This window comes from Silene latifolia, chromosome Y (genome assembly GCF_048544455.1).
Source record: "Silene latifolia isolate original U9 population chromosome Y, ASM4854445v1, whole genome shotgun sequence".
NCBI lineage: Eukaryota > Viridiplantae > Streptophyta > Magnoliopsida > Caryophyllales > Caryophyllaceae > Silene > Silene latifolia.
In genome coordinates, this window is record NC_133538.1 from 320,642,806 (window position 1) to 320,668,529 (window position 25,724).

General features: G+C 36.9%; 2 protein-coding genes across 4 annotated transcripts; both read left to right on the plus strand.

Moving 5' to 3' along the window:
• The first annotated feature begins 263 nt into the window (after positions 1-263).
• Positions 264-3,361, plus strand: LOC141633942 (uncharacterized). The gene is made up of 2 exons (XM_074446285.1): positions 264-430; positions 572-3,361. Exon 2 carries the CDS (start codon positions 711-713, stop codon positions 3,261-3,263), a length of 2,553 nt encoding a protein of 850 aa, XP_074302386.1. The 5' UTR covers positions 264-430; positions 572-710; the 3' UTR covers positions 3,264-3,361.
• Positions 3,362-12,041: 8,680 nt separating this feature from the next.
• Positions 12,042-24,341, plus strand: LOC141633943 (sucrose transport protein SUC3-like). 3 transcript variants are annotated; one of them, XM_074446286.1, is made up of 14 exons: positions 12,042-12,462; positions 13,490-13,555; positions 13,645-13,743; positions 13,829-13,893; positions 13,971-14,055; positions 14,152-14,185; positions 14,279-14,378; positions 17,260-17,335; positions 18,135-18,482; positions 19,892-20,035; positions 20,201-20,410; positions 20,500-20,563; positions 20,655-20,698; positions 23,239-24,341. In XM_074446286.1, the coding sequence occupies exons 1-14, from the start codon at positions 12,226-12,228 to the stop codon at positions 23,404-23,406; spliced, it is 1,740 nt and encodes a 579-aa protein (XP_074302387.1). In that variant the 5' UTR covers positions 12,042-12,225; the 3' UTR covers positions 23,407-24,341. The 3 variants fall into 3 exon arrangements, 2 of the variants coding, with proteins under 2 accessions (XP_074302387.1, XP_074302388.1); XM_074446287.1 differs by having other exon boundaries at positions 12,051-12,462; positions 13,854-13,893; XR_012538713.1 differs by having other exon boundaries at positions 12,083-12,462; positions 20,201-20,415; positions 23,239-23,552.
• The last annotated feature ends 1,383 nt before the right edge of the window (positions 24,342-25,724 follow it).

Sequence of the window (25,724 nt, forward strand, 5' to 3'; positions counted from 1 at the left end):
ATTAATGCAATGAAAGTAATAAGTATAACTATAGGCACACAGACTCACATAAAAGACATTAGAACTCAGATGACATCCTACATGTGTGAACATTTAGACATACTCATTACTACCATCCATGTGTAAACATTTGAACATGGGCGGCCCAAACATAGAGCAATTCAGCTCATTGCACCGGGGCCCAAGTGCATAAAGGGCCCAAATTTACCTAATTTTCTAATTTAAAAAAAAAAAAAAAAAAAAAAAAACACTACTAATTTTGCACGACAAACACAGGAAACCCAAACCAAACTTTACTCTTTTCTCTTCCTAAAAAAATTAAAACAAATCAATTCATCGATTATCTCTATTTTTTCAATCATTCAAATTTTGATCATCTCTTGTTTTCAATCATTAAATTTTCGATAATCTCTAGTCTTCAATTGTTATGGTAAGTCTTATTTTTTTTTTTTTTTTTTTGTATTCATTAGTTAGGGTTTCTGTTGAATTTTTTTCCTTTCAATTTGTTTGTCTATTTGCTATTTCAATTGATTGTTGTTGTTAATACTTGTTGAATGTTGATTTATTTTAGGTTAAACTTTTTGAAGATTGAAGGACTGTTCATATTTCACTGATTGTGTTTCACTGCCTCATCAATCCGGTGACTTTCTAGTCCTTCTTCTTTGTGAATTGTTCATTTGCTTAAGTGTGCTGGTTGTTGAATTTTCGCCATGTCTTCTAAAATCAGAAAACATGAATCTGGGTATGAAAAACGAAAGAAGAAAAAAAGGATTGAAGAGTTGATTCAATCCCAAAAAGGGGCTCTTGATAGATTTATTATAAAACCACCTCATAACACTCCTTTAAATGAGACTCCAAATTGTGATGTGAATATAGACAGCCAAACACCCTTTGGTGAAGAAGGTATTATTGAGGAAAGTAGTGAAAATAGCATTGATGATGTTCAAAGTGATAGTGTCCATGATGATAATCATGTTTTAAGTGATAGGGAAACTCAAAAATCTACAGATTATGTGAAAAAATTTGGATTTGATATATTTGATCCGAGAAATTGGGATGCTCTGGATTCTAAGATGGTTGATGTTATAGCTGAGGAAGGTCTTAGAAGGGATATGACTATTGATAAAGGTCCGAGGGATGAACGTAATAGATATTTCTCTTCTACTTATTATACTAGAATTTTACCGAATGGAGAAAAATTCGATAGAGATTGGCTTGTTTATTCAAAAGAACTTGATAGAGTCTTCTGTTTTTGTTGTAAAGTATTTGGCAAAACTTGTGCAAGAAGAGGTCGTTTAGCAACTGATGGTTATGATGACTGGCCACATCTTAGTAGTAGGCTTAAAGAACATGAATCAAGTTCAGAGCATGTCCACAACATGTCCACATGGTACGATTTACGTTGGCGACTTCAAAATAATCAAACAATTGACAGTATAAATCAAACTCAAATTAAGAAAGAAAAGGATCGTTGGAATCAGGTCTTGTTGAGAATAATCTCAATTGTCAAGTTTCTTGCAAAACATAATTTGGCTTTTCGAGGTCATAAGGAACGTTTGTACCAGGGTAGTAATGGAAATTTTTTGGGTCTCATAGAAATGTTAGCGGAGTTTGATCCTATTGTTCAAGAGCATGTTCGAAGGATTACAAATCAAGATCTTCATTTTCACTATCTTGGTCATAGAGTTCAAAATGAACTAATACTCTTGCTTGCCTCTCAGATTAAATCTGAAATCATAAGAAAAATAAAACAAGCAAAATATTTCTCTGTGATACTTGATTGTACCCCAGATACTAGTCACCAAGAACAAATGACTATGATATTAAGATATGTGGATGTCTCTTCAAAATCTGTTGTAATTGAGGAATCATTTATGGGATTTTTGGATGTTGATGATACAACTGGTCAAGGTCTTTTTGATGTTTTGCAAGTAGAATTAAAAAATATGGGTCTTGACATTGATGATGTAAGGGGACAAGGTTATGACAATGGATCAAATATGAAAGGTAAACACCAAGGAGTTCAAAAGAAATTGATAGATATAAATCCTCGAGCTTACTATATGCCTTGTGGTTGTCATAGTCTTAATTTGACTTTGTGTGATATGGCCGAAACTTGTGGTAAAGCTAGAGATTTTTTTGGAACTATTCAACGCATTTACACGATATTTGCAAATTCAAATAAAAGATGGAAAATTTTGGAAGATAATGTAAAAAAGTTCACTCTTAAGCCATTGTCAGTGACTCGTTGGGAGAGTCGTGTTGAAAGTGTGAAAGCTATAAGATTTCAGCTTGGGGATATACGAGAAGCCTTGCTTGATTTAGCCGAAAAAGATAATGATACTAAAGTAAGAAGTGAAGCTAAATCCCTTGCATTGAATGAACTTGGTGATTTTGAATTTCTAGTGGCCATAATTCTTTGGTATGAAATGTTGTATCATGTTAATTTGGTGAGCAAACATTTACAATCTAAGAGTATGCTTATTGATATTGCTATTAAAGAGATGAAGGGTTTAATTACTTTCTTTGAAGAATTTCGAGAGATTGGTCTTGAAAATGCTATAGAAGAAGCTAAAAAAATTGCTATTGAATTAAACATCAACCCAGTATTTCCTCAAAGACGAGTGATTCGAAGAAAGAGGCAATTTGATGAGAATCAACATGATCAGTCAGAGTTGAGGAATCAATCTCCGGAGGAATCATTCCGGGTTAATTATTTTTTATTCATTGTTGATCAAGCCATTAGTTCATTAAAGTGGAGGTTTGAAAAATATCAGGACTTTGAGAATGTGTTTGGCTTTTTATTTACTTCTGAGAGACTCCTTTCCATGGAAGACGGTCGCTTACAAGTATGTTGTAATGGTCTTGAAGATGCACTTAAGAAAGGGGAACAATTTGACATTGATGGAAATGAACTATACATGGAGCTGAAGTTTTTAAGAGGACTCTTGCCTAAGGAGAAGTTGGGACCTGGTGAAATGTTAAGCTTTTTGAAGAATTTTAGCTGCTTTCCGAATGTTGTTATTGCATATAGAATTGTGTTGACGATTCCGGTAACTGTTGCAAGTGCAGAAAGAAGTTTTTCGAAATTAAAGTTGTTGAAATCTTATTTACGGTCTACAATGTCCCAAGAAAGGCTCAATGGTTTGGCGTTGATAGCAATCGAGAATGAGATTTTGGAGCAAATTGAATACAAAGATATGATTAATGAGTTTGCTTCTCAAAATGCAAGACGGATAAATATATTCAAGCAAGATAAATAATGTCGTTGGAGAATATTTTACTGTTTGTTTTTGTAGTTTATGAACAAAAAATTATTTTCTATATTGTATTTTTTATAAAACAACAATTTTAGATTGGTTTTGCATGAAGTTGAAATTTATTTATTCATTGAGGCCACATTTTCCGATATTGAACAGGGCCACGGAAACTCATTGGCCGCCCCTGCATTTGAACATAATTATTATAAATATTCATGCGAGTATATTAGAACAATCAAGTTAACATTTAACGCCACCAACTTTACCAAGATATGACAATATAGTTTTATATTCATATATATCCGACCACTATACAAATATGATGAACACACCAGAGATATTATAACATGCCAAGCATAAAATATGCAAACAACTGGACTCGTATAAAATATTTCACCCTCGATTAAGAATCAAATTAAGCTATTCAATTTCACTCATACTATCATGCCAACAATGTTATAAACTAAACTTTAATTTTTTTTTTATCACTAGTTAAGATACATAACCAATGAATATGTGTGCTACTATCATCATATAAGGACACTATAATTTCACATTAATAAGGCTCATGAAATAATCGAACAACTGCATGAAAACTCAACATAGCATTCACATTTTAAAAGTTATGATTCACGTTGTAACTTCCAAAAAAATCACGAATAAATAACCGTTCAACGAAAACTTGAGTTATATTACTTTTTATAACATACAGAGAGTTAATAATTCGTGAGAAAAAGAATGAGGTCCAAAGCTCAAGAATTCAATTTTTAAAGGATTTTACAACTCAGTTGGTCCAAACAAGTATGTGACAAAGAATTGGTCCGAAACTTGGGTCAGTTTGCAAAACTTACCATTTAATATAGAAACATCAAGAATTTTCGTGGCTTATCAATTTGAAAACATATGTGAATTTTCTGAACAATGGAGTTGGAATTATGCAAAAATTATTAATACAATTTAAATGAGGATATTTACAAAATCGTTGGTCGAAACATCACTGCACAGGAACTTCCTGACCACAGCCCACTAAAATATTTATTACTCCTAATCCATATATCCTATAAGCATGAAACCAACGCCAAATGAACAATAACTCACGAGGCTATCTCTCATAAAATTTTCATCCATAGGCAATAAACAGAAAAGAAATGGCAGTAAGGTCAATTAAAGAGTAAAATCAAACAAAACGAGTTTCAGTACTAGGTCATTCTTTACTATGTTACAAGCTCTTATGAACATACTATGTATACTAACCCATCCCAACTTAAATCTCACACTTTGTACTTACGTAAACATCTATTCCATAGAATCCCTTCGCATCTCGATCTACTCCTTACATCTAAATCACGATTGCTATGACTAGAAACAAGCAATTCAATAGTGTTTCTGATTACTATCACAATACTATACTAGCATGGCTTCGGGATCACATAACCGCATATCACTAGACATAATAGCACTATCAACACGTCATTCACATCCATCCAGATAAATATCATCAATTCGCAATTATTTTCACGCTCACGATTACCACAATCCAACACTTCATTGATTATCAATCTGAACACGAAAATTTATTTCTCATCTCCACAACATCATATGATCACGTCATCATTCATACAAAATACTTACCGTGACGTTGTCCTGCAGAATGGTTAGAATATATGGGTCTCAAGGTATACATCAACTCGATTATATCCAAGGTTTTCCTTCTAACTACCCCATTCACTCAATTTTCTCTCGGGTTACCCGGTTCAAAATCGAGAGGGCAAAAGAGCACGTATTAAGGGCGCCTTCTTAACCGCACCGTGAGCTCCTAACAGTTTATTCCCAGGGGTTCATTTTATTTAGACACATCCTACATTCATTGGGTTCATTGGTTTAGGCCCGAGGATCGTTCGCTCTGATACCACTTTGTAACACCCCGATTTATGAAGGAGCCTTTAGCAAGACATTCCCTAATAAACCGGATCATACCATCTCGGTTTCCCGAGGTAGTGAATAACAAATTAAACTCCAAGGCAAAATATATAATTACTTTAACTTAATTATTACAAAACCTCTTTTACATCAAATTACAAGGAACTAACATAAATGAAAGTGAAAGTCTTCTAAATGATGATCTAGCTACTAAGTCTTCGATCCAAGTGTCTCACGCCCATCAAGCTCCCACCTATCTCATAAACCCGTCAAGCCCGCTCCCAATATTTGGATCGTCACCGGTGTTCACGAATACACAGGGTCAACCACGAGGTTGAGTAGGGAATACAATGAAACAACAAAATATGATATGCATGCTCCTCCGTCACCACCATCTCCATCTCAACTCATATCTCATAACCCGAACACCCACCATACCGATCCCCGGTAGACTATATATCGACCGTAGCCGATCCGCTACTCGAACAGAGGACACCAGGGCAAGTCCTGCAGAACCCGCCTGGGCCTTATCACAACATCATCTTCACCACACCACATCACCACAACATCCTCCATCTCCAATGCATATGAATGCTCAAAAGAAATTAATGCAACACAATATATATATCTTTGAACCGATCAATCATAAAATCATGCCGGTTACCAAATGTTGTGATAACATACTCAATACGATCAATTCAGTCAATCACCTTCCAATATATGAATCATAACGTAAATCAACAGCCACGAAGCAAGTCAACGTTCACCGTTTGGTCATACGAAACACAAACAAGTCAACACAATTCAACATCAACGATAATAAGTCAAGTGTATTTCCCTACCTTTTCGCAATCCAAGCACACACAAGCAATCACTTATGATCCTTCACTTATCCATCATCTACATAACATAATTATGTATAATTACCATCTACTCAGTCAATTAATCATGCACATAACCTAGACTCATCATAACTTAATAGGAATATCAATTTAAAGAACAAACACGACTTTTCCTGATTTTCCTGCTCATGGCAGACTCGGTATAAAATGAATAACTAATTCCAGAAAATTCGAATTGATGCAAGGCCAATTGAATTGGAACCCCATGAGTCTTAGCTACAATTTATATCTAACGTGTTTTTCTTAAATTCCAAACTTATCAAGGGTTTTCAGACTGATTTCCAAAAACTGACAGAAACCATCGCATAAAAAGTATTGATTCATAAAACGAGTTTGACAAATGATTCTTAAGTAAAACCAACGCCTAACTCATCTAAACTCTTTAAATTAAATATATGAAAAAGACCCAGCACCAATTCAATATCTAAATTATGTTTTAGAAGTAATCTTTCAGCCTCTACTGATTTGCGGACTTTTTAGATAGACGTTCACAAATAATTTCTTCAGGAAAAATTACACGGTGAAATGCTACCAATTTTCACAGGCATAAACTAGGCTTGGAATAAACATGAGTCTCTTCTTTAACTTTTTGCATCTCACGGCTTTAAGACAGGTAAAACACTCAAATAACACAGACCAACGAATCTGTAAATTGCTGTAACTATTCCATTCATTTATCTCATACAATTTATAATCAAAAACCCCCAAACCAATTCTAGGGTTACGAAAATTATCCCAATACTACTATAATTATGCTAATAATTGAATAAAGAGGTAATAGTATAGTCTACTTACGAAATAGGATGAGAATAGGCTGAGAAATCGCCTCGCAATTCCTCACGCGGCTCCCTTCACACACGGCTCCCTCTTCTCTCTTTTCTCTCTTTTCTCTCTTTTCTCATGGTTAAAATGAATATGGTGATAGGGAGATTAGGGTTTGGTTAGATGGGTTATACATATAGGATAGGTGCTATTAAGACGATACGGGCCTAGCCTAGTTAGATTAATTAAAACCCGAGTCACATAATTACCCGAGTCACAAATACACTACACGACCCAGCTGGTAACTCGGCCTAATATAATATCATATTAAAATACCGGGTATTACACACGCTATACACCACGTCCCTCCTCTGCCCCTGGCCTCCTTCCCACGCCTGTCTCTAACACCACCCATGAACCCGCTGCCAATGTCTTCAAAGGCAAATGTCAGTGGTGTCACACCTCTACCCATTACTTGTCCATTTGTCCTATCTTTAAGTCCTTATACCCGAACATTGTTGTTCCTCCTCGCCCTGCACCTGCCACCCAATCCAAGCCTCGCTCTCAACCCCGCGTCAACACCGCTGCCCTTACCCCAACCGTGCCTTCAAACCGGGTTATTGACAGTGGGGCAATCCATCACATAACTCATGACCTTGCCAACCTTGCACTTCATGCCCCGTATGACGGAAATGACGATCTCCTTATTGGCGATGGCTCTCCTCTTCACATAGCTAACATTGGTTCTTTTACTATCCCTATTTATTCTTCTAAAACTCTTTCTTTCACAAATGTTTTACATGCCCCTGCTATCTCTAAAAGTATTTTCTCTGTATCACAATTCTGTCGGGACAATAACGCGGTTGCTAATTTCTCCGCTGATGTGTATGTTTTGCAGGACCAACGCACGGGTCAAGTGCTTCTTCGGGGTCAACTTAACTCCGGCCTTTATGAATGGTGTGCACCAAGCTGCTCTCCCTCGGCTAATTTGGCTCACTCCACCTCCACCTCCCATTGGCATCATAAACTTGGTCACCCATCTTCTTCTATTTTTAGTACCATTAGCAATTTGTCTCGTTTAAATTTCAAGGACACTCCTCATTTGAATTGTAATGCTTGCTCCATCAATAAGAGCCATAAACTTGCTTTCTCTCAATCTACTTTACGTTCTTCTAGTCCCCTTGAATTGTTATTTTCTGATGTCTGGACCTCCCCCCTTCATTCACTTGATGGTTACAAATATTACGTCATTTTTGTGGACCATTTCACACGTTATACATGGCTTTATCCACTCAAGAAAAAGTCTGACACTATTCTTGTTTTTAATCGATTCCGTGCTTTAGTAGAAAATTTTTTTAATCGACCCATTTTACAAATTTTCTCCGACAATGGTGGAGAATATTTGAAACTTACTCCCTCCATCACCTCCCAAGGAATTACACATCTTACTTCCCCCCTCACACTCCGGAACATAACGGTCTCGCTGAAAGGCGACACCGTCACATTGTTGAGACCGGTCTCTCCCTCCTCACTCATGCTTCCCTTTCTGTCACCTTTTGGTCCTATGCATTTGTTACTGCCGTCTATTTAATTAATAGAATGCCATCTCCTGTACTTCAAAATGTTGCTCCCTACACTAAATTATTTGGTTTTCCTCCCAATTACGACAAATTACGTAGCTTTGGGTGCCTCTGCTATCCATGGCTACGTCCTTATAACTCCCATAAACTAGATCCCAAATCAAAACCGTGTATTTTTGTGGGTTATTCGTTAACTCAAAGTGCCTTTTATTGCTTAGACCCGATAACAAATCGTCTCTACACCTCGCGACATGTCCAATTTGTCGAGTCCAAGTTCCCTTATCTCACCCTTGCCTCTGGCTCTCACGATACCCAGACTTACACACCTACTCAATGGTGTTCCTTCACCATTCCAATTCTCACCTCTCCCTCCTCCACGCCTGAACCTGCTCCTACCAGCTCCCCTGCCTCCTCACCTTCTGCTACCCCTCGCTCCGCTGCCATCATAACCCCTCCTCAGTCCCCAATCAACTCCCCAAACACCCCTGCATCCTCTCTCGATAACTCCTCACCCGACTCCCCCCATCTCTCCCTCTGCCTCACCAAGCTCTCCCTCGAATGACGAACCCATTCCTACTGCCCCTTCACTAGGTGTCACTACTCGTCTTATGAATAATATTCGTGTCCCAAATCCTAAGTACACCAAAGTTGCAGCCCTTTCTCCCTCTCCCCTTCCCCCTGTCACTCTCAAAACTGCCCTCAAAGATCCGAAGTGGCTCTCTGCCATGGAAGAAGAACATTCTGCCCTTATCAATAATCAAACATGTTCTCTAATTCCCTCAGACCCCTCCTATAATGTTGTTGGGTGTAAATGGGTTTTTCGCATTAAATACAACCCGGATAACTCTATCAACAAATACAAGGCCCGACTTGTTGCTAAAGGCTTTCATCAACGCCCCGGTATTGATTATTCAGAGACTTTCAGCCCGATTGTCAAACCCGTTACGGTGCGCCTCATTCTCTCCTTAGCACTTACCCGTGGTTGGTCCCTCAAACAACTCGACGTTAACAATGCTTTTCTCCAAGGTACGTTAAATGAAACCGTTTACATGTCCCAACCCCCTGGCTTTGTCAATGCTTCCTTCCCTAATCATATTTGCAAATTGTCTAAAGCGATTTATGGTTTAAAGCAAGCTCCCCGAGCTTGGTACACTGAATTAAAATTGTATTTACTTTCCTATGGATTCTCCCAATCCTTGTCTGACCCTTCTCTATTTCTCTTCAACAAAACTTCTCATCAAATATATCTACTTGTCTATGTCGACGACATTATTGTCGCTGGACCCTCATCTTCGCATCTTACTCATTTTCTGTCCTCCTTCTCGCATCGTTTTTCCTTGAAGGACCTCGGATTTCCGTCGTACTTCCTTGGCATTGAAGTCACACCCAACCCCACTGGTCTTCGTCTCACCCAAACCAAATACATCCATGACATCCTATCCCGTTCCCACATGCTTGACTGCAAACCCACAACCACACCCATGAGCTCCTACCTGCCTCTCACCCTCACGACTGGACAGCCTATTCCCAACCCCTCGGACTATCGCGCTCTCATTGGTAGTCTACAATACCTTTCCCTAACCCGTCCCGATATTGCTTATAGTGTCAACAGGTTAGCCCAATTTATGCAAAAGCCTCATGATTCTCATTGGTTAGCTTTAAAAAGGCTTCTTCGTTATTTGAAAGGATCCCTCACAGTTGGTATACAATTACATCGCGACAATCCCTTATCGCTACACTCCTTTTGCGATGCTGATTGGGCTCGTGATCAGGACGACTATGTCTCCACCACTGGTTTTATTTGTTACTTAGGCCGAAATCTGATTTCTTGGTCCTCTCGTAAACAACGTGCCCTGGCTCTTTCCACTACTGAGGCGGAATTTCGTGCCGTGGCCGCTGCTACGTCTGAAGTCTTGTGGCTTCGCTCTTTGCTCTCTGAACTTAACTTTAGCATCACCACCCCTCCAGTTATTTACTGCGACAACCTCAGTGCCACACAATACTCCACGAATCCGGTTTTTCATTCTCGGATGAAACATGTCGCACTCGCCTTCCACTTTGTCCGTGAACAGGTTAACAAAGGGCTTCTGCGTATTCGACATATATCGTCTGATGATCAGCTTGCTGATGCCCTCACCAAGCCACTTGCACGTCCCCGTTTATATCCCTTATTACTCAAGATCGGTCTTACCGTTGGAACATCCGTCTTGCGGGAGCGTATTGAAGATATTTAGTAAATATTGTTAATATCTTATCTTATCTTGTATATCTTTAGTTTAGCTATTTGTTGCTTCTTATCTTCTTAGTTAGTTAATGTATTATCTTCTCTATATTCTGTATAATCAGTTACCTAGATTGTAGCACTTACTCTCTGTATTTATACGATGCTTTTCATTTAATAATATTCAAGCTTTTACCAATATCATTTCTACACATCCACCCTATTTCACTCTATCACCCACCACAATTTAAAAGTTGCCAAGATAGCAAACTAGTTACCCCTTTGCAATATTTCTGCCCATGTAATCAATGACATTCAACCAATGGCTATAAACACCTGTAACAACCAATTGGTGACCAAAATCACAACACCTACAAGGATAAATTAGTTGTATAAACCATTCGCATGTCAACCATAGTACCATTTACTTGACAAAAAAACGAAAATTTAAACAACAAACACAATTTATCAAGAATGGCACCAAACTGCTTTTCAGGATATAGTACTCTACTAGTTGCGTGTATCTATAATATTAGCATTTAAAGATTCAAATGCTGGGCACTTTTTATACTTCTTCGCGTCCCAAAAGAATAACAAAGTCAACATAATTTGGGTTCACCAAATCCCAAAAAAACTCTGGGTTCACTCGTAAATGATTTGGGTTTGTTGATAATTAAGCCCCTAAAAAATCTGGGTTTTAAAGTTATGTTTCCAATCGATTTGGGTTTGTTGATAAATAATCCCCAAAAAATCTGGGTTCGCCCCTCCAATAATCGATTGAGTTTGTTGTAATTAAAATCAATTGGAATCAATTAAAGATGGTGGATGATTATTTGAGGTTGTTGATGATTAAATCGATTTGTTTCGTTGTTATCTTTTAATTTGTAAATATCGCTAGCTACGTATTTGCAAAAATTATAAAAGTTAGATATTTTTAATGTACTCGTAAAGACGAATTAAACAAGATCACACATGAATATATTTTCATTTATGTATTGAGAGAAAATCGAAATTGAATATGTATTTGTGAATAGTGTAGAAAATGGAAATAGGTAGAGTGAAGTTGAATGAAGAAGTACTTCTTTTTGAGGAGTAGTTGGCATTGTTGATGATTAAAGAACTAAAAAAAAGGAAAAAAGAAAAGAAAATAATGACCTGTTGGGAAATCGATATTAACAGGTCAATTACAGGCTTAGTTTACTACAAGTTAAATGACGTCATATATGAGATTATTCTCAGTTAAACACGAGGATAAATTAATCTAGAAGCGAGGGCATAGGATGAATTATTCTCATGAAATAACCCATAATAATATTATATTAAATAAAATAGATAACAAATGACCAAGACGGAGCGGGTAAATATTTTTAAAAAAGTTCGACTCCCTACCTCATTCGAAAAGCTCATGCTTCATTTGTATTGATTGACTGACCTTTCAAACCAATCCAATGAATTAAAATCTTTGTATCTTGGATCCAAAGCAAAGACAAATCCCTAATATCTATTAATGACAAAATCTTCTTCCTTTCACTTTTTAATATTAATGATCCATTAATATCTAAAGTATCCTTGAATCAACCATGGCGGAGAAGCCTGACTCAGCGACGGCGATCCGAGTCCCCTATCAGAACCTGAAGCGCACGGTTGGAGTCGAAATGATCGGCTTTAACGACGATTCCAGAGATTCCAATGGTGGCGGCGGTGATTGTAGATCGGAGAATACTAGACTGTTGACGTTGATACTTACTTGTACTGTTGCCGCCGGCGTTCAGTTTGGCTGGGCGCTTCAGCTTTCTCTTCTCACCCCTTACATTCAGGTTCTTATGAATTTTCTATTTGAATTGTATTGTTGTTGAAATTATAGATTTCGTCATAGCAAAGTTTAGTTAGGTGGATTCAGATATTATTTGTAATTAGGTTAGAATTGCACGGATTCTATGGAGTTCAATTGTTGAAATGCCGAAGGACAATAGTTACTGATTGCAAGTTTCCATTGAGAAAGTAGAAACTATGCACTATAAGGTTTCGATCCGCAAATAGATGCTATCTCCGCCAATAATGTAAAAACTGTTTAGTGTATGTTCTTGATTGTCTATTATGGAATGCCGTTCGACAATAGCTCGTCTTGCCATGGTGTATGCTGTTTGAATCGAACGAAATAGTGGAGTCGGTCACTACTAACCATTGCAATGTTGATCAGATAGTCAGGAGCGTAATCTATCTGTGTAGCCATCTTCTTATATTCTGTTATTCTTGCTGACTTGCTGTCTTCCAAGAGGAAGTAGCCATCTTGGCTAATGCTCGAGTCGTCACTACTAACCAACTACTCCGTAATTTTTTGTTTTTTAATAAAAAACCAACCATAAATGGCCAGTTTTCAAGATGCATGTATGACACTTCTGAAGTATCGTTTTTTCTTTAAATTTAATCCTCTTGTGATTTTTCTTCATAAATCTACTATGGTAGTTAAACTCCGAGACCAATTTTTCCATTATTAGATTCTATTGATGCCGGATGAGACCTTCAGATATAAATATTATTAAACTATAAATTTGTTTGCAAAAACAGGGCACGTTAAGTCTATGAGACGTGTGCCTTCCTCTCACGCCTTGTATCTTGTTCTCATCACCATGGACCTCCATCGCCTAGGTGCGCTTCACGCCTTTTAAAACTAACAGTTGAACTAAAGAAATCATCTTATGAGTTGCGACTTGTGAGTTATGACTTTCCGTTTGTAGTGATATTTATTTGTTTCATCAGTGACTACTTTTTGTATTTCAATTTCCTTTGTTAGCTCATTTTCAACATTGTACTTAACCTTGCTGTTTTGATTATCTGTTGCAGACGCTAGGAATAGGACATGCATTTTCTTCATTTATTTGGCTTTGTGGGCCTATCACGGGACTTGTGGTAAGGAATGAATCATTAAATCACAGCTCCCTTGAATAATGGTAAAGACTTGAATTGGTCTGATTCAAAATTTTATGTATTTGTTTCAGGTTCAACCATGTGTAGGTATTTGGAGTGACAAATGCACTTCAAAATATGGCAGAAGACGACCTTTTATTCTTGCTGGATCTCTCATGATATCTATAGCTGTGAGAACACGTAGATCTTGCTGTTTCTATTTAAATTATTTTCTGGACTATTACATAAATGCTGAGGTGAAATCTTGTACTTTAGGTGATAATAATAGGCTTTTCTGCAGACATCGGATATTTATTAGGGGACACAAGAGAGCACTGCAGGTATCTACCGCTTTTATCCGTTTATCTAATCTGCTTTTCATCCAAGTTACTTCCAATTTGCTTACTTTTGTTTACAGCACATTCAAAGGTACTCGAACAAGGGCTGCCCTCGTGTTTGTTGTTGGTTTTTGGTTGTTAGATCTTGCAAATAATACTGTACAGGTTAGTATTCCCATCGATAGTTTTGATCGAGACCTTCATCTGTATGTTATTGGTCTTTCAGCTGATGGATTTAATGTTAAATTTTGGCTTCGGCAGGGACCAGCGAGAGCTCTTTTGGCTGATTTATCAGGTACCATATGGTGTTTTTGGTATGCCAATCGTGTTTTTTTCACGAACGTGTGCCGTACTGACTCACTAATGTTCACCAACATTTGGAGTGTAGGACCTGACCAACGGAATGCTGCAAATGCTGTGTTTGCCTCGTGGATGGCTGTTGGAAATATCTTAGGGTTCTCAGCTGGTGCTAGTGGGAATTGGCACAAGTAAGAGTCTTTGCAACAAAAAAACTCAATGCTTTCAGATAAAATTGGTTTAAATAGATATGGTCCAAAATATTGGGAATGATTTTCAGTTGTTAACCATTGACATATCAATGCGTTACCATTCCTACAAAGACCCTTTGACCATCCTTTCGGTTCACTCCAAAATGAAACCCAATATTACCCGTAATCGAAGTCCGTTGCTTTGGCTACTCGTAAGATTAAGTCCTCAAGTTTCAATTGGAGTGATTAGGCCTTTTAAGTTCGATGAAAAGTGAAATTCAACCCCTTGCCCGAAATATCGTGAAAAATTGAGTATCTCATACCACAAAATACAAATGTCTAACCTAAAACATAATTAAACTTCGGAAAAGAATACAAATAACAAAATTAGAATTATTTCTTAGAGAAAATAAATCATAATTGGGAAAAAAATGATAAAAAATTAGAAAAGAAAAATAAAATTAGAAAAATTACAAAATTTTAAAAAAATTATATGGGATATTCTCTCGTGTACCCCCGAACTTTTTCGTTTTCTATGGTGTACCCTCGTTTTTTGCAAAAAAAACTTTGACCGACAATAATTTTCTATGGTGTACCCTCGTTTTTAGCTTGCTATACATACTTTCAAAATTTTTTGATAGGAACATCATTAATTTTTGCCAAAATATTTTGAAGTACAAAATAAAAACTTGGTAATCAACAACTCAAAATAAGGTATATTATTAGAGTTTTTTTTTCAAGTTTTTGCCAAAATAATTCCTATGTTTTATATCTGTTTCGAATATTTATATGTTATATACTCCCTTTGTTCACTTGAATTCCATACGTTTTCCTTTTTGGGATGTTCATTTTAGTTCTCTATGTTTCTATTTTAGATAAGTTTTACCATTTCAAAATACCAATATACCCTTATATTTTCTACAACAACAACAACAACATCAGAGCCTTAATCCCAAAATGATTTGGGGTCGGCTGACATGAATCATCCTTTCGAACCGTCCATGGGTGAACGCACGCCTCAAAATGCGAATAAAAAAAGGGAAAATGAAAAACAAAAAGGAAGAACGAAAATGTAATGGAAAGTCAAGGTAAACTTAGGGGTTTTAAAATCGAATTCCGGATTTCTTTTATAAAAACTTAAAATTTAAATCGAGAGAAAAGATTAAAACGATTTTTAAAAACCGAAATAGAATTAAGGATCCGGAATGAACCAAGTAAAATCTATAAGAAAGTGGTTGGTAAAAAAGTGTAATAAAGGAGAGAAGAATAAATAATTTAATTTCTTTAAATTAAATAAAAAAAAACTAAATATGTCAAAAAAAAACATCAAATACTAAAAATCCACATGTATCATTTCCCTCCATTGTGCCCTCTGCCCCAGAAATCTCATATCGTGCTCTATCACTCTCAACCATGTCTGTCTCGGTCTTCCTCTACCTCTAGGGACCTTTTCTGTTCTCCAAGTCTCCAGCCTCCTAACTGATGCGTCCATAGGTCTCCTTCTCACATGGCCAAACCATCTTAGTCGGTTTTCCATCATCTTGTCCTCTATTGGCACCACTTTTACCTTTTCTCTAATCACCTCATTCCTTAACCGATCTTTCCTTGTATGTCCGCACATCCACCTCAACATGCGCATCTCCGCCACACTCATCTTTTGAATGTGACAATGTTTCACGGCCCAACACTCGGAACCGTAAAGTAAGGCAGGCCTAATTGCCGTGCGATAAAATTTTCCCTTTAATCTTTGGGGCATACCTTTATCGCATAGAAACTCTGAAGCACTCTTCCATTTCAACCATCCCGCTTTAATTCCGTGAGCCACATCTCCGTCTAACTCCCCATCTTTTTGAATAATAGATCCTAGATATCTGAAGAAATCAGACCCCTCAACAACATTCCCATCGAAAATAATACTCCCCGCCTCTGTCGATCTCAACTCCGCCACATTAGTGAACTGACACCTCAAAAGATGAGTGTGGCGGAGATGCCCTTATATTTTCTCATTCATAAAAATTGGATCCACTAATAAATTATAAACAAGGGTAGTTTAGTATAATCACTTTTCAACCCTTTATCTACTTTTTCATTGTTTTGTACTTTAATCACTTTTCTTAAATCTTTCACGAAAAGCAAACGTGCGGAAGTCAAGTGAATGGAGGGAGTATTATTTAATTTGTTTCTTCTAAATCATCATTTTTTTTAAATAAATTTTAAAATAATTCTATATTTTTTCCCCTAAATCTAATTATGTTTTAGGTTAAATATTTGTATTTGTAGTATGAGATATTCAATTTCTCATGAGATTTTGGATGATGTGTTGAATTTCATTTTTTTGTCAAACTTAAGGGGCTTTATTACTCCAATTGGAACTTAAGGGGTTTAATCACGCGATTAGATAAACTAAAGGGGTTTACTGACCACTTTCACGTATTTCGCTTTGTTGAATGAAATATTGCCTTTGAGATTCAGTCATAAATTACAATTTAATTTATTGCTATTCCCTGTGCAATTTTTAAACGGGCCATCCAGAAATAGCCATGAGGCAACTACGAGGGAAAGTTGATGCACATATGGAGCCCTTTACTCTGTACCACTATAAAATGAGTGATTTTGAAGTACTACGGGTGATTTTGGTACTTTTGTTTCAGACCTAAACCTTAACACCCCTCCCCTTGCTGCTAAATACAAATGAATATCTGAAACCTTTTAAAGGAGGTATCTTGTGAGGTCAGAGAGAGTGTTGTAAACCTCTTCTGGACTTTCTAATTTTCAAGGTGGTTAGTTGGTTACTTAGAACTTAGAACCTACTATTGCTGCTCTTGTTAATCCCATAATACTTTATAATTTATTATGATGTTAATGTACGACTCATTTGCAGATGGTTCCCTTTCCTGATTAACCGAGCTTGTTGCGAGGCCTGTGGAAACTTGAAAGCAGCATTTCTGGTTGCAGTGGTAGGGAACTATTATATGAGAATTTCTGTCTGTAAATGTATTCAGTATTCTAACTTTTTGGTTACAACCTGTTATTGATATGTTATCTATTCAGTTGACTAAATCTTATCTTTGTTGACATGTTCATCTGAGTTTAGAGATTCTTCCATGTGTAATCAACAAAACCTGATTTCTGCTGAATAACACCCGAAAATGGAAACAAAGAAAGTTCATGATTTAATGATTTCCTAGCTTTTCGCATAACATCAGAAGCCTTGTGATTGATTTTTTTGTTTAATATCTTTATGCTTCCAGTATTGTTTGATTGACTAATGTTAGTAATAGTGTTAAAACTTCTGTTTTATATTATCAATTCATAATAGTTGCTTAGACTGTGGTAAGTCAGGACTCCGGATTCTAGACAGCTATGGAATAAGGTGGTATAGGTTCTGATAGGATCTGACTTTTCTGTGTGCTCAAGTGTTGCTACTTGTTATTCTTATCTTCATATCCATCATGCCTCTTCTCAAGATCTACTCTTCCCCCCTGTTGCTTGTTGAAAATTTTGGACAACTATGTATTGTTTTTTCTTAGTCTAGTCTTTTTTTTTTTTTTTTTTTTTTTTTTTTTTTTTTTTTTTTTTTTTAGAAATTAGTCTGTAGTTTGTTGTGTTCCTATTCGTGAGTGTTTTGTTCCTCTCTCGTTGGTTGGTTGCAACATCATTTTTAAAAACTCTCATCATGATAATTCTAGCATGCAAGCATATTCTCTAATCATAATCAGCATTTAGATTCAGAAACCTTTATCTGATATTTTGCAGTTCTTCTTGACATTGTGTACATCTGTGACACTTTACTTTGCCAAGGAGATTCCCTTGGAGGCGAGCGTACCACAAAGGCTATCAGATTCTGCACCTCTACTGGACGATCCTCAACGGTTTTCCATGGATCTTTCCAAATCAATGGGGAAAGAGAGTACTTCCCTCTCGTACTCCGAGAATGTCCGAAGAGTGGAAAACCATTTGGGCTCTGAGGAGTCCAGAAATGAAGATCATATGGATGTAGATTTGAATGATGGACCTGGATCTTTTATGGTCAAGTTGTTGACCAGCTTAAGACATTTACCCTCTGCAATGCATTCAGTGCTTATTGTAACAGCTCTCACTTGGGTACTTCTTTTCTCTCTTTTATCTTTTCATTTTATATCTTTTACTATATGGCTGGGTGGTGATGACAATATCAATATGATCTTGTCTGCTTATGCAAGCAGGGAACCTGTGAGGCTGTGACTTCATCCCCTTAATTCTTGTCAATGAGTGAGACAGTTTCATTAGGTTGTTTAAACAAAGTAGTTGTAAGTTCATAACTCATTTGACCCAAATGATCCAAAACTTGAACTACCAGGAATTGAATCCTCGACCGGTCCCTAACATGACGTTTTCTTATTCTCACTTTAGTAGGATCTAACCCGTGAGTCACGGAGAAGGTCACAGTGACCTTCCCCTCTTCCCTCACCCTAGACTTTGACTTGTCTTGAATCCTTCACATAAATCTCCCCAAAATGAATATTGTGTCTCTAGTTGCAGTAGATGATTGCCCCTTCACAATATAAAAAGTGCAAACAACTTAGTTCCATATTGGTTTCTATGAAGATGCTAAATAAACCATTGTCTGGTAGTCATCTGGTGATCATTGACCACAAGTAGTAGCATATTGGTTTGGCTTTCTTTGTAATCCAAAGGTAAAAGGGATGTCCGCTGTTTTTTTTTTTTTTTTTTGATATTAGTACTGAATGGTTGAATGTGTTTCTTATCTTGTCCTACTGTGTTACTGGAGGCCATGCGACACTTTAATGTCACCAAGATCTGTATTTATCCTTTCGGTTTTTTTGTTATTAAGCTTCTACGGATCTTTTCATGTCTTATTAACACAAAGACCATTGTCATTTACTGAAATTTGTTAGATGATAGGACACAAGTTTTGTCTAGAGCAACGAATAATTCGTGTTCTATGTTTGGAGGAGCTTTGCTTCTGTTTTCTGAAGTAGGTCTTAGTTTAGAAAAGTGTGCGTAGTCGCGCTTGATCCCTTGGCGAGGTCCTAGCCAAAATGTCGTGGTGCAGCTTAAATGTAAGGCGCTTTTAGCATTACGCACTACTATGCAATTTCCAAATTTTCTTCTTCGTCTAGCACTTATATTATGGTGTTCTCTTTAGCACATTATTCCTATGCTTCTACCCCTTACATGTTATCCCTCTTCGAAATCCAAAAAAACGTTTTTATTGCAGAGTATTGGATTTTGAAAATGTAAAATTGATTGTTATATGTGCACCTTTGCCTAGCACCTTCTGCTTCGTTGACATAGACCCTCGTTGCATCAGGGTGCATCACCTTGAACAACTAAGAATAGATGATGTGTATGCCATGCCATTGACTGTAAACTATACTGCTCTGGTGGCTATTATTTTTTATTGGTGAATATTTTTAATTTAAATAACAACCTTGGATATGTGGTTTTGTTTCTTCACCTTTTTTTTTTCTTTTCTGTTTCTATAGCTGACATTATAAAGTGGCACGCAGTTTTCCTGGTTTCCTTTTTTTCTGTTTGACACTGATTGGATGGGAAGAGAAGTCTATCACGGAAACCCGATTGGGAATGACTCTGAAATAATTCTGTATGATCGTGGTGTCAGAGCAGGTGCTGTTGGGCTGCTGTTGAATTCAGTAAGAGCTCAAAATTTTTAATGCTTCTCCTTTTATTAGACGACTTTATCCATATATTTTGCTAGATTTTCTCCCATGTTGGTCTTATTTTATAAATTTTTAAAAATATAAATGTCATTTTTGCTTTAGGATTAAGTTCTTATCATTTTTTTTAAACCTTTTCAGGTCGTCCTTGGTGTTGGCTCTTTTCTCATTGAACCTATGTGCCGGAAAATGGGAACCAGAGTGGTGTGGGCTTTGAACAACTTTGTTGTGTTTGTCGCAATGGCATGCATCGCTGTGATCAGCTTGGTTTCACTCAAAAACTATAAAGATAATTCGTCAACAAAGGCTGCAGCGCTGGTTGTTTTTGCCATTCTGGGTTTCCCTCTCTCTGTAAGGTCCTGTTCCCCCTGGATTATTGGATACATATCTTTGTAAATCCTGTCTATTAACTTTGTTTTGAAATGCTTCCTGCATTTCAGATAACATATAGTGTACCCTATTCTGTCACTGCTGAGGTGACTGCGGAATCAGGTGGCGGTCAGGGTATGTATGACGTTTTTCTCTTTTTAAAACCATTCACTGACCTGATGCTTCATTTTATAATTTATATCCTAAGACAGTAACGTTTATGTAGGTTTGGCACTTGGAGTTCTTAATCTTGCAGTGGTTGTTCCCCAGGTAACTTCTGCTATTTTTTCTCTGCCTCTGTTTGTATATCTGAATTGCTAATAAAATGGTACTGTATGGGTGATTGTTAGGATGGCTTGTTTTAACACTTCCTTATACCTACAGTTGTACAGCTTTGAAACTTTACAGTTTGAGTGGAGAGTAGTTTATGACTTTTTGCTACAAGGTTGAGTTTGTGCTCATCAAACTTCTTGAGACCTGCCTGGTTCATTTAAATTTCATTGATCAGTTTATTAAAAGGTTATTTTGTTAGAAGACACCTGACATTTAGACCATCTGCTAAAAAGGCACCTAATGTTATTTTTATTGCCCAAAAGCATGTACCATTTGCATTATTTTGTCAAAAGGCACCAACTAACGTTTTCCTTTAAAAAAAGTCAACACAGTCTTGACTTGACGGAAAACAATGTTTAACCTAATCAGTCTATTATCCATTACTCTCCATCACCATTACACCTTCCATTCTCTCACATCAATAACCTTGTCTCTCCTCCTCTCCTCGAGTCCTCCTGCACTCCATCCATGTCTTCTCCTTCCTTCCTCATCCAACCACTATCTTCTTTCCCATCCATGTCATCTTCACTCTCCACCACTCTCCACCACCCGATCTACTGCCTTTATTGTCGCCTGAATGCTTCATTAATTCTTCACCTCACTTTTCCCTTTTCAGCTCATCCCCCTACCGTGCACGCATCTCTCTCCTCCCTAACCTAACCTTATCAACTTTAATTGTCACTTCTTCCCCTTTCTTATTAGAGGATTCAGTGGAGGCTAAAATGGTGGCTAAAAATTGCTTAGGGGGCTCATTCAAAGGTGGTTGGGTGAATTAATCTGTGGTGGTGAATTTGTTGGTGGTGTAAGGGGTTCAAATCTGGGCTGTCGTGGTGATTGACCGTGTTGAAGATAGGGTCGCTGAATGGTGTGAATTAGATGCTGGGGTGGTAGAGGGTGGCTCAGTGGTGTGAACTTGTGGTTGTGGTATGATTGTTGTCAGGGTGGTTGTTTATTTGCCACTAGTTAAGGGGGATAGGGAGATGAAAGAGGATGAAAGGGCCTGAAGATTTTGGCTGGTTGAAATTTATTTGCCACTATCTTTGTCAGATCTGAAAAAAACAAAAAATCATGTTTTCTGTCAAGTCAAGATGGAAATGTGACTTTTTTTTTGACGGAAAATGTTACTAGGTGCCTTTGGACAAAAAAAATGTAAATGGTAGGTGCTTTTGGGCAAAAGAAATAACTTTAGGTGCCTTTTTGGCAGATGGCATAAACATTAGATGCCTTCTAACAAAAAATCTATATTTAAACATATCAAAATTGTCTCACATGGATTTATTGATGGCAGGTTGTTATTAGGTCAGTTTATACCTGCAATTTTGTAATGTGTACATGATGTTAAGCTTGATAAACCCTTAAATAGTACTACCTCTATCTCATCTGGTTCTTTATGAGTTTATTCATTTGTGAAGAGTATGTTAATCAAATGTAAAGAATCAATTGAGACAAAGCAAGTATTAAGCAAGGCAGCTGTTGTAAGTTATGAAAATTTGATCGCTGAACTTCCTATCTTGTGCTCGATTTTATCTCATGTCGTCTATTCGTATCAGCTTTTGACATCTCTTGTTTGAGTTACTCTTCCTCGTAGTTGAAATGTTGAATGGCAGCTTGGTAGGGACGTAGGAACTTATTGCTTTAGAACACTATATCATTAGTAATCTATGGAAAATGGTTTCCCTTCTTTTACCCCATCCTTTTAAATGATGAATGAGAGATTGGTGGTAAAGTAATAATATCCCTTTCCCCCGCCCTCTTCTCATAATACTAACACCGTCTTACAATATTTTTGCTTGGACCTAGCTAAATTGACATGACTTGATCCATAACCGGCCTGAATTTTGTTGGATCGAAACCAGCCAACTCCAAATGACACAAAGGGACCCAAAATCATGTGAAAGTACTCATTTGAAATCATAGTTAATTATGTGAATTAAATATATCAAAATCGTCATCGTCTTGAACCAAACCTGACTGATTAGACCCGTAAATACTGACCTGATGTTGACTTGACCAAAGTGACTTGGTCAAGAAATCACCTGACCCAACCCGAGACCCGAGCTTTGTTGGTCCCGAAATGGGTTGACTTGAAACTACCCGACCCAAAATGACCCGAAACCCAAAATGACTTGAAAGGACAAGTGTCCTGATGACAAACGACGAAACATGATGGATTATCTGCATTAAAAATATTAAAATCCATCTGCGATGAACCAAATCATTCCCGATATACCAGACTTGTTAACACTCCCAAAAAAATTACCCGAACCCAAATTGACTTGACCCAAAAATTTTAACTCACTAGAAATGATCTGATTTAGATCCATTTCGAATGAATCGTTTGCCAGGAATTCTATTGCATGTATTTTCAAACGTGTTGGGTCAATGTTGTTGATGTTTGTGAGTTGAACCTCCACAAAACAGGGATATTTAATACCTTTCTTTCTTGACCATTCTTATCTTGGATAACCTTGTTGTAGATGATTATATCGCTTGGCGCTGGGCCGTGGGATGCTCTATTTGGTGGAGGAAACATACCAGCTTTCATTTTGGCCTCTTTAGCTGCATTTGCAGCTGGTGTCATTGCAACACTTAAGCTTCCTAATATTTCCGGAAGTTTTAAGTCATCTGGTATGCATGTTGGGTGATTTCAGTTCCTTTGGCTTCAAATGCGCATCAATTTTTGTCTGCCACGAATGTCAATGTACAAATGCTACAATAGTGATCCCCATATATAGTCATGTATTATCCCATAGAATTTTTCTTTAAATGGTAATTCAATTCATTTTTTCGTCATAGACTCAGTGGCTTATTGATGAGCTCCTATTTCTACATACATTTTGCATCATTTGGAGCTTAATTGGTAGCATTTGGTAACGGTTTTAGGCAATTCTAACGTTATTTAACCGATTCCGAGTGCTTTAGCATTTAGCAAGGTTTTCTAGTGAAGAATGAAGTGCCTAGTGACCAAGAGAAGCATCAAAGGAAGGGTGAAGAACAAGCATTGAAGAAACATCAAAGAACCCCTTCATGAAGAAGTGAAAGGATGAAGCAATTGAAGTTTGAAGCTTCGTTTTCATAAGGATCAACTTCAAATGAGTATATCTTGAGTTCTAGAGCTCGTATCGATGCAAGGCCAAGTGGAGGTGAAAGCTTATGTTCTTAGCTTTCCAACGACAGGTCACACGCCTCATTTGGCCAAGTAACAAGAGAGATATGACCTTTTGAAAGTGCAGTCCAGGGGCAAAATCGCACAGTGCGAAATTCCAGGACCCATATTTCGCACGGTGCGAAATATCTGGGTTTCAGCGTGTTTTAGCATGTTTTGATTACGGGCTTGCACCATGTTATGGACCATTAATCCCTTTCATACCTAGACTATATATAGATGATTGCCTCTAGGTTTTTAAGATCTTATGCTCATTTTAATTAATCAAGTTGTAATTTCGGGAATTATTCATCTTTTTGATTAGGTTTAGATCTACTATGGAGAACTAATCTCCTCATCTTAATCTGGCTCAAAGGTGTAATCTTTGGTTGTAAGACTACTTAATCTTTCCTTAATTTTCATTATCATTGTTAATCCTTTGTGTTTATTGTTTGAATTTTGGAATCCTTATTTACATTGAGTAATTAAGTGTGATTTCGTTGTTGCTTAATTAATCAAGTTCCTTAATTTATTGTTGTTGGGATTATTAAGTGTAATTTCTTGTAATCTCATCTTTGCAACACCTTGTTATTATGCTAATGAATGTAATTTCTTCTTGGCTTAATTAGCAAGTAAAGGATTAACTTGTAATTAGGCATTAATCGTGATTTTATTGTGTCTAATTACCCTTATTGAATCTCTAATGCTTTTATCTTCTTATTAATTTAATCAATGTATGTGATTTCTACTTGGTAGGATTGATAAGTTGGGTTATTTGATTAAGTGTGATTTTCTTGTCATTTGACCATTATTAAGGAGATTTAGGAGAATAACCTCCACAATAAGGTGATAATATTTATTAGAAGGATTGATTGAGTGGTTTTATCAACTAAAGTGCCCCACTTTAATGAGTCGGATTAAGTCTCTCGTAAATTTGATATTTCCATCTTAAAACTTGATTGCTTGCTTACTTGTTGCTTACTTTTGTTTGAATATTGTTTTGTTTTTGTTACTTTTGAAAACCAAACCAAAAACCCCCCTTTTTCCATACTTGTTTGTAATTTAATTTGTCACAATTATTCTAGTTGCTCTTTTGAATTCACCATTGCAAAGCCCCCCCTTCTCTTAGGTTCGATCCAATTGCTTGATACTTTACTAGTTAAGAGTTAGTATTAATCAGTACGTATTGTGGTATATAAATTGTTAATTTGGCTGTCTTTTATAGCGACGAATTAGGCGTGCCAAATTTTGGCGCCGTTGCCGGGGAAGGTAACGGTTTTGTTGGTGTTTTTAATTGTGTTTTTTAGAGTAGTTGTGTGTTTTGTGTGCTTTGTACTGTAACTAGTTTTTGTAAATATTAGGATTAGTTTAAGTAGTTTATATTGCTCTCTTGTTTGATTTAATGGCTTTTTTTAATTTTCCTCAATTTGAACCATTTTACAAGTCTTCTTCTCTTTGCTTTCTTGAGATATTTGAACCTATTATTCAACCCGTCTATGAATTGTATGGAGGTGACACTTTGAATATTGCTATGACTAATGAGATGGTTGGAGAAGACTTGGGGTATGTTTTGTCTTGTGATTTAGAGGGAACCTTACAAGATTTGGACGCAAATCCACCCATGGAGGAGTTGCAAGAAAACGAGAAAGTTGTGGTTCTTAAGGATGTTGGTTATGACCCTTCTTTGGGTAAGAAGTTAGTAAGTATGAACTTTGAGGAGAATGTTGAGAAGGTAGAGAACAAGATGCTTGTTGAAGTTTGGCCTCGCAAAGAAAAACTACCCATACTAGTTCCTAAATAACCTTGTGCGTTCCTTCA